The 10,310-nt window shown below is 35.9% G+C and overlaps 1 protein-coding gene across 1 annotated transcript in view; it reads right to left on the reverse strand.

Moving 5' to 3' along the window:
* Positions 1-10,310, reverse strand: part of nbeal1 (neurobeachin-like 1) — a 68,271-nt gene that overhangs the window by 26,028 nt on the left and 31,933 nt on the right. The window contains exons 14-25 of the mRNA XM_016560904.1: positions 9,318-9,892; positions 8,027-8,159; positions 7,820-7,939; positions 7,329-7,715; positions 6,071-6,160; positions 5,761-5,932; positions 4,884-5,017; positions 4,635-4,794; positions 3,616-3,718; positions 3,352-3,508; positions 1,699-1,857; positions 776-935 (exon numbers count right to left, since the gene is read on the reverse strand). Coding sequence (XP_016416390.1) covers positions 776-935; positions 1,699-1,857; positions 3,352-3,508; positions 3,616-3,718; positions 4,635-4,794; positions 4,884-5,017; positions 5,761-5,932; positions 6,071-6,160; positions 7,329-7,715; positions 7,820-7,939; positions 8,027-8,159; positions 9,318-9,892 — 2,350 coding nt within the window. The remainder of the gene's footprint in view (positions 1-775; positions 936-1,698; positions 1,858-3,351; positions 3,509-3,615; positions 3,719-4,634; positions 4,795-4,883; positions 5,018-5,760; positions 5,933-6,070; positions 6,161-7,328; positions 7,716-7,819; positions 7,940-8,026; positions 8,160-9,317; positions 9,893-10,310) is intronic.

The raw sequence follows: 10,310 nt of genomic DNA on the forward strand, positions 1-10,310 counted from the left end.
TTTCCATTGATGTATGGTTTGTTAGGATCGGACAATATTTGGCTGAGATGCAACTATTTGAAAATCTGGAATCTGAGGGTGCAAAAAAATTTAAATATTGAGAAAATCGCCTTTAAAGTTGTCCAAATGAAGTTCTTAGCAATGCATATTACTATTCAAAAATTAAGTTTTGATATATTTACAGTAGGAAATTTACAAAATATCTTCATGGAACATGATCTTTACTTAATATCCTAATGATTTTTGGCATAAAAGAAAAATCGATAATTTTGACACATACAATGTTTTTTTTGGCTATTGCTACAAATATACCCGTGCTACTTATGACTGGTTTTGTTCTCCAGGGTCACGTATATATATTTTATATACATTTTTCAGCTGATATTCGACATTATGCATTTGCTTTGAAAATATGTAAACTATTTTGATATTTTTTCCACCATTTTGATTTCCACCAAAATCCTTATAAATATATCATTATTAAATAGTCCAGCCAAAAATGAAAATTCTCACTCAAACCTCAGTTGGTAAGCAAACAGTTTCGGCTCCCCTTGACTTCCATTGTATGGACAAAAAATAAATAAAATGGAAGTCAGTGGGAACGAGAAATTGTTTGTTTACCAACATACTTCAAAAAAAATCTTATTTTATGTTCCCCAGAAGAAAGCAACTCATACGGGTTTGAATAAATGATATGAATTTTCATATTTGGAGGGACTATGCCTTTAACAGCGTACTGTATGTGCTGGGTCGGGTGGCTTTTCATCAGACTGACCAGTAGACAGCACTTGGTGAAGGAGGCACTTGATGAGGGTGGAGGTGAGGTGCAGGTCTGAGAACAGCAGACTGAGGCCAGAGTAGCCCACATCCCTCAAGCGCAACCTCTGCTTGCTCTTCTCATACACACGGTCACACTTCAGCATCCGCTCAAACAGCTGCAGAAATACACAACCACATACACACTCATAGCACATGCATTTGACAAAGATTCGACATTTCATTTTAATTTAACACGGTCATTATCAAATATTTTATAATGCATTAGGGCATCACATAAAGCAAATTTATACTTAATGAGCATTCTAATATGAATATATATCAAAATATAGTTATTGTGTCTTTTCAAATTATTAGAGTGAATAATAAGTAAATATTAAGCTCATTACGCAACTACAATTTTACATTTACTGCTGCAGTGCAGTTGCTAAGGTGTCCAAACAGCTGATAAAAACATCACAATATTTGTTTTGGACTGTCTTGGCTTGTGCATGATCTGTGCATATTTCTCTCCTGATTCAGACCGGAGAAAGCAATATTATAGATAGAAGACTCGTATTTTAGCTGGTTTGAAGTTAAAAACAACTTGATGTATTATTTCTTACAAAAACGCAGCTTTTCACTTCACAGGATATTAACTGATGGACTGGAGTGGTGTGGATTATTGTGATGTTTTTATCAGCTGTTTGGACTCTCATTCTGACGGCACCCATTCACTGCAGAGGACCCACTGGTGAGCAAGTTCTCCAAATCTGATTCCCATGACGAAACAAACTCATCTACATCTTGAATGGCCTGAGAGTGAGGACATTTTCAGCAAATTCTCATTTTTATGCAAACGATTCCTTAAAGCTGTCGCTTTTTCAGATCTCTAACTGACGGAAGTTGCTTTAGAGAAGCTGCTCAGAGTATGAAGCGCACCTTGAAGACGAGCTCTCGGAGGCGGTCGGAGTGTTTGTTGTTGAGCAGCAGAGCGTAGCAGGAGTCGGCTGCTCCCGGTTCAAACAGCAGCAGGAAGAGCTGGTCCCGCGCCGTGCTGGTCTGCAGCAGAGTCAACAGCAGCTCCAGGATCCCACACAGCTGCAACAGCACAGACACTGATTTCTATTCCATGTTTAGTTCATGTTTATTGCTAATAAGTGATAAGAGCAGGAGAAATCGGAAGAGACAGAGATTAAATGAATTGGCAGGGCAGTAAATCCGGTTTGCGGTTAAGCACATCGAGGTTTAGGAATAATTCAAATGGAGAAAGACAGAGGACGTTTGCTCTTCTGATTAGAAAGGGCAAATCAATAACAATAAAGGAGAGTGCTTCTTTCCTAGACACACACACACACTCAGACAAAGAGTTAGACATTACCTTATCACCATATAGAATGTGCAAAATGGCACATTTTCAAAAAAAAAAAAAACTAGACTGACTCTGAACAACTAGTCGGTGTTAAGGAAGCCTTGTGCAATCAGGCTGACAGTTAGCATATTTCTGTTTAAACATTTTTGAAATGTGATTTAAATGCAGAATTATGAACAGAAGATATTTTAATTTGCAATCTTATAATAAAGTAGCTAAAAGTTATCTTAATAATTCATGTAACTGATAAAATAGCTAAAATAATGCTCAAGAAAAACTAAAAATTGATAAACCAACTAGTGAAAATACTGAAAAACGATTTAAAAATTCCCTGAAATTTAGTCTTGCAACTTAATTTAAACTTAAAGTCCCTCCTTGTGCAATCAGGCTGACAGTTAGCATATTTCTGTTTAAACATTTCTGAAATGTGATTTAAATGCAGAATTATGAACAGAAGATATTTTAATTTGTAATCTTATAATAAAGTAGCTAAAAGTTATCTTAATAATTCATGTAACTAATAAAATAGCTAAAATAATGCTCAAGAAAAACAAAAAATTGATAAACCAACTAGTGAAAATACTGAAAAACGATTTAAAAATTCCCTGAAATTTAGTCTTGCAACTTAATTTAAACTTAAAGTCCCCCTGTAGTCAAATATTTTATCCCTTAAAACTTATCTTTGATAATCAATCAAACATATTTAAATTCAGCAATGGTGTTGATTAATGGATTCGCACATGGTTCGTCTAAAAGCATATTAAAAACACCACATAGACAAATAAACAACATAAAAAACTTGATTTTCACTACAAGGGGACTTTAAATTAATGAATACCTTGCTAACTTTGTAAATAGTTGTAAATAATGAACAATGCACTGCGGTGGTGATGATAAAGTGCACTCTTTTTAGAATTAAATAAACCAGCATGGCCAGAAAGAGACCGTAATCTTTCGTATAATGTTACAAAATATTTCTATTTCTAACACATGCTATTTTTTTACATTCTTCTAATCAAACAAACCTTAAAAATGTATCATGGTTTCCAAAAAAAATGAAGCAACACTGTTTTCAACATTGATAATAATCAGAAATGTTTCTTGAGCAGCAAATCAGCATATTAAGATGATTTCTGAAGAATCGTGTGACACTGAAGACTGGAGTAATGATGCTGAAAATTCACAGCAGTAAATGATGAGAAACTGCATCTTCCTCTTCTCACCTGTTCCTCATCTCCAATGGCAGCGATGTATCCCAGAATGCTGTGGATCTCCTCTTGGGTGGTTCCCTTGCTGATGTAATACTTCAGAAGGCCACAGAGAGAAGCTCTGATTGTCTTGATGTCGTCCTCACTCAAATCTGCATCTTTACTTCCAGAACTAGAAAGGAAAGAGAGAACAGATTTGATGGAGACTGACTTGATGGAGAGAGAAAGAGGTAGAACAGCTGTGAGGTGATAAAGGGATTGTGGAAGATGTAGTCTAACCCATAATAAAGGCGAACTGTGTCCAGCAGGAACTGCACTCCATATTTCTTCCTGAACTGCTTCCTGCTGTCTTTGATGACGGTGGACATGTACTGGATGTGACCTTCACCGTGAAAAATACATCAAGATCAGCGCAAAAGTATAAGAGCCACAAAAAAACTGGGAGAGTGAACAGAGCAAAAGGCTCTGGAAGGATTTTCCCCATTCATTTTCTTCATAGGGATTTCAGAGTTTGGAAATCCGTCTTCCAGATTATGGGTAGTCCAGAGATTTACACGTTTAAAAAAAATTTTTTTTTTTTTTTGAAATCACAATAACTTGATGATTCGACAGAAGAATATATATGTATTTTCTTAAAATAAAATAAAAAAATATATAATATAATATAATATGATATAATATAATAGAGCTAATGGTTATGGAGGACTAGGAGTGACACTTAAAAATTAAATAATTTATTTTACATATTTTATAATAATGTAATTTAGTTATCAATTATCAATTATGAGTAATCAATTTAACAATTCAAACATTAAAATTAAAAAAGATAAATAAAATGATTGCATGGACAAATAGACTTTTACTTAATTCATTTTTTTAAATGTAGTTAAATAAAATAATGAAACTATACATTAAAGAAATAATTGACATTTTAAAAAGACATGTACACATAAATACTGCATAAAACACTTTACTCAATGTGTTTTAAAACGTAATTAATAAAACCATAAAGTAAATTAATAAATCATTTTTATGAGCACATTTTAAAATGCATTTAAAAATGTGCTTTTTTATTCATCTGTCAATCGATTTAGAAAAAAAAAATCAATTTTGCTATGTAGAAAATTAATGGGATTTTTACTTCCACAACCCGACTGTTGCTCTCTACAATCAGAAACTATTAAAACATTCAACAAAAATAATGACAATCAGTTTGTGTAACAAATGCATGCATGAACAAAACCGCTTGCTTGTTTAAACAAACATAAATGCAGCATGAATAAATCACACACACACACCGATGCGCAGTGGGAAATCTCCTTGGTTCCAGATGCTGAAGTTGAAGAGCAGGTGTGTGTGGAGCTGCTGCAGGAGCTGCGAGTTCTTCTCATACGTCATCTGCTCAGTCAACAGCTGAACCGCCACCAGCACGCTCACGTCCACCAGGAACGCTGGCAGCTGCGCACACACACACACACACACAGACAGCGAATGAAGACGTACACAGTGAAGGACTGAGGAACTAAAGGAAAGAGAACTATGGGTACCTTCTGCAGCAGAGCTCCTAACGTGGCCACAGCGTGGGAGTGCAGAAGGGTTTCCTGGTTTATAGGATGCCTCTGCAGGAAATGCTTGATCACCAGCAAGAACGTTGCCACGAGATTCTTCTCCAGTCTGGCCTCTGATTAATAAATGTTCACAAACATCATATTGCAACATTATTAAGACGTATTAATCAAAAATACAGAAAAGAGGCAGGCAGCGACATCTTTAAGGTGTAAAAGATCAGTCACACAACAAGCAAATAACATGGTTATTGTAGTATTATTTATATATTATTTATTCATATTTTTAATTAGCTATTACTTTTCATATTAATTTTAGTAATTTTATGTGCTTTTGTCTTTTTTACTATTTACTATGTTTCTACTTCAATTATATTTATTTCAGTTTGACTAACGTTAGTACTTTATATAGTAATAATAATAATTTAAACCTTTTTTCATTTTTTTTTTTTTTGAGTTTGACATTTAATATTTATTTATTTTTTTAATTTCAGCTTTATTTCTATTCATGCAAACAATTTTAACAGTCATAAATTTAATCATAAATACAGAAAAGGAGCAGGCGATGAGACCCTTGAGATGCAAAAGATCTTTTACTTTTTATATTTTCACTTTTTATTTTAATTTTAGTCATTTTGTTATGTGCTTTTGTCATTTTTACTATTTTTATATTTCTGTTTCACTTTAATTTATATTTATTTCAGTTTTAGTAACTTTAGTAATGAAACTTTTTTAGCAATTAAATTTAAATTAAATTAAAAATTAATTGTGATTAATTAGAAATTGAAGTTTTTCATGTAATATTTATATTTTATTCGTTTTTAATAGTTTGAGTTACTTATAAAGAGCGTGTGCTCACCTGACGCTCTGTTTGAGGGCAGTATGACCCAGTCTCCATCAGCGGGTGTGGCTGAGTCAGGGGTGATGAACTCTGACCCCGAGGGGTCCACGTGATGCAACTCAGGGGTTAAAGTCAACTGTTCCAAGACTGGGAGCAACACAGGAAGCCCTCCAACACAGTTGATCATGTCCTACAAATGATGAGAGAGCTTGTCAGCAGATGTTTAAGGAGAAGAAGAATAAGAGAAAACACACTTGGACAGATCACAACAGTCAGAGCAGAAATGGATGAAAAGCAAAGATCAAAGGAGGGGAAACGGCATACATACTTTGATATCCCAGTTGACCACTTTATTTCCTGTCAGGCGACCGTGCAGCATATTATGGGACAAATCCAGACAAATTGGGTTCCTACATGCCTGTACATGCAAAAGGACAGTGATTAGTCATGTACATGTTAAAGAAGTTATTTTGCAAATTTGTGATGTTACAGAGCAAATACATAAATGAGTGTTTATTTTTTAATTTCGGCCACTTGTGTGTCTCAGTAGTTGATTTTTATTCAAACTAACAGACATCAACTTTTTAGCATGCCTTAATAATTTACATACAATACCGTTTAAAAGTTTGGGGTCGGTAAAATGTTTTAATGTTTTTGAAAGAAGTCTCTTCTGCTCACCAAGGCTACATTTATTTGATCAAAAATACAGTAAAAACTGAAAATATTGTGAAATATTATTACTTAAAAATAATTCTTTTCTGTTTGAATATATTTTTTAAATGTAATTTATTCCTGTGCTCAAAGCTGAATTTTCAGCATCATTACTCCAGTCTTCAGTGTCACATGATCCTTCAGAAATCATTCTAATACGCTGATTTGCTGCTCAAGAAACATTTCTGATTATTACCAATGTTCAAAACAGTTGTGCTGCTTTTTTAACGATCCTTAGATGAATGGAAAGTTTAAAAGAACAGCACTGATTTGAAACAGAAAATGTAATGCATCTTTGCTGAATAAGTATGAATTACTGACATCAAACTTTTAAATGGTACTATATGCTACTTTTTAATAGCCTTATGCATAGAATTGTTTTACCCTTGTACCAGACCCAGAATTTCAATCTTCAAACATGAAAATCCAACATAAGCATCTGAATTATTACATGTAGAACTATAAACACGACAAAATAATCTGAAATAGTCACAAACTATTTAATATTAATTGTAAACTATTATTCATATGTTGATTCAAATGTTGATTTATCACTCAGTTGTGGTTTCAAAAAAAAAATGTTCCCACAAGTAATTAACTAAGACAACAGTGACATGAGACAAGATGTCAAAAGAAGGTCTTAAAAACTGCATTTTGTATTTACTTGCATTATCTTTGTGTAATATTAAAATTTGTTTGATGATCTGAATCTTTTAAGTGTGACAAATATGCATAAAATTTAAAAAACAGGAAGGGGGCCAACACTTTTTCACACCACTGTATATATATAAATCCATTAAGGTAAATATATTATTATTGTGCATCATTTTATATAGCTCAGCCCTAGTTTACACTGACCTATAAAGTCAGCTCACCTTTGGAGAATAGTGTACCAGAAGTTTGGGCGCCAGGTCTCCGAGTTCAGCCTCTTGACTTTTAAAGGGAGAAATACAGTTTGGTCCTGCGCTACAGAGGGCTTTGACGTGACTGGCTTGGAGGGGCTCGTGGAAGACCATGACACTTCCCAGCTGCCCTTGCAGTGAGGTGGGACTGCCCCACTCGCTGTCCTGAGTCCCGGCGGAAATCAGTTTGGTGACAGACTCAGGTTTGGTCCCTAGCAGGCCGCCCCAGCCCGGGAGGATAGTGCCAAATGACGAGCGTCCGGAGGGATTGCCTCCAGAAAACGGAGGATCAGGGATCTGAGAGGGAGGAGGCGTCGTGGTGCGGTGACCCGCTGAACCGATACAGCATGACGTGAAGGCCTGAGAGAGAGATACACACAATAAAAGACTTGACCGGACTGACACAGGGAGATTTGGGTGGGTTTTCAAATACAAAAAAGTATATAAAGGGTTGTTTCTCTCACCTCAGTCATGGTTGGGTATTTTAAAGGTGCTGATAGTTTCTGCTGTCCATCCACAAAGATGTAGACCAGACTCTGGCCAAACGGCCTCTTCCCCGGCACGTGAACGACACCAATACTGTGCTAAAGGTCAAACACAAACCGGACATCAATTCATCCGTGGTATATAAATACAAGTACAAGGAACTCGTCTTTGGTCATGTGACTCACCCAGAGCGAATCGCAGAAGCAGTAGTCAGGCAGCATGACGGTGACGTATTCTTTCTTAGTGCACACGGCAACCACAAGCACTCCGGCTGAACTGATAAAGGCCTCGAACCCGGTGCCGCCCGGGGTGAAAAAACTACACAAAAAACACACAAAACAATAAACCAGTCCTCATAGCTATCATAGTAAAAATAAATTATATACTACAATTAGAAGGGACACACACACACACACACACTGAAGACTGCAAATTTTAAACTGATTTTTTCCAATTTTAAATTGACGTGACAAAAATTGTTAAAAAAAATAATAACTAAAAGCATAAAACACAACATCAAGAAGCTAGAACATAAATAAATCAAAAACAGCAAGATGTATTGCAACAGCTAAATACACAATGTGCCGAAGATGCAAACAGACAAAGAAATAAAAAATGGGGCACACAAAACACACAAACTTGTCCTTTTAAAAATTCACCCCTATTCCTTATATCATACAATATATTATACAATATTTACAAAATATTTGTAATGATTGTATTGTATACATTTTTTCTAAAAATGTAATAAAAATAGTTACAAATTAATGAAAGAAAGAAAAATAACTAAAAAAAACAAACATATCTTGGTGCTAAAATACTACCATTCAAAAGTTTGGGTACAGTAAATTGATACTTTTATTCAGAAAGGCTACACTACATTACAACTGATCAACAGTGATGGTAAAGACACAATATTTCTATTTTAAATTAATAAATAGAATATTTTTAAACTTTCTATTCATTAAATATTGTATTTGTGTGTATTATGGTTTTCACAAAAAAACAAAAGTTTTCAAAAACTGTTTTCAATACTGATAATAATAATAATGTTTTTTCAGCAGCAAATCAGCATATTAGAATGATTTCTGAAGAATCATGTGACACTGAAGACTGGAGTACTGATGCTGAAAATTCAGCTTTGCATCACAGGAATAAATTACATTTCACAATATATTCAAATAGAACGCAGATATTTCAAACTGTAATAATATTTCATAATATTACTGTTTTTACTGTATTTCAAATAAAAATATATGAATAAATATAGCCTTGGTGAGCACAAGACACTTTATAAACAAACATTATAAAAAAAACGTATATATATATATATATATACATATAAAACGGTGGTGTATATAATGAACGGAATAAATACTGAAAAAATGGAATAAAAGTCTGAAAAACTGATTTTTTCCTTCTTCCTTTCCCACCAAAAATCACCATCACACCAATCTCTTTGATTTCCATTCTCACCTATATAGCTGCTTCCTCTTCTCTCCTTTACTGGGCGGGCCCAGCTGATCTTGGTCCAATGACAGCCAAGCAACGAAGCTGAAGGCGGAGCCTGGCCAACGGAGGATGGTCGGCACGGCGATGCCAGCCATGGGCGGCGACAGATCAAAGTACTGCATGGCGCTCTCCAGGCCCTGTTTGCGCACCATCCCCAGGAGCGCCCGCAGCACCGGACCCACATACGGGTGAGCGCGGCCCGGCTCGTCCTGACGCAGGAGTCTCAGCAGATTCTGGAGCTCAGAGGAACTCAGCGACTGGCTGCCTAAAGATCCCAACAGGCCCACCAGACTCTCGGCACAGGCCCGGTGCAGCCGCTCGTGTCTCTCCAGTGCCGACAGCACTCTGGCAGTCATGCAGGAGTTGACGCAGGTGGCTCGCGTGCACCGGTTCAGACCGCAGATGCGCCGGAGCCAGTCGGCAGTGAAGATCTGCAGCTCGGCAGAGTCCAGCTCTGGAAGCCACTGGATCAGGAGCAGGAGAGGCTCAACGTTGCTGATGCCCAGGAGACCCACGGACGAATGCTCACCCTCAACAGCCTGCAGGAAGACAGCGATGAAAAGAGAGAAAGTGAGACGGCTCCGTTCCAAACGTAGTGAGCTGCCCACTTAGGGAGAATTTAAAGGTAGGTCAGATCACTCAAGACAGATGTAAATAGCAAGTGTAAGCATCCTGATTGTCTTCTATATAGCTGAATCAAACAACAGTTATTGAATTCAACTGAATCAACACTGAACTGATTTGAGATGAGTAATGACACTTTTTAGAGCAGAATTTGAATTTGTCTCATATTTATGGAAGCCCGTTTCCGCCACTGAATAAAAAAGTAAAAAAGGTAATTGCGACTTTTTTTCTTGCAAGTGTGATTTTACATCTCAGAATTGCGTCATATAAATTCACAATTCTTTTTTTTTTTTTTTTTTAAATTTGTGAGATATCCAGTTTAATTCCCATTTC

Source organism: Sinocyclocheilus rhinocerous, unplaced genomic scaffold (assembly GCF_001515625.1).
Source record: "Sinocyclocheilus rhinocerous isolate Xijiao unplaced genomic scaffold, SAMN03320098_v1.1 scaffold588, whole genome shotgun sequence".
Lineage (NCBI taxonomy): Eukaryota > Metazoa > Chordata > Actinopteri > Cypriniformes > Cyprinidae > Sinocyclocheilus > Sinocyclocheilus rhinocerous.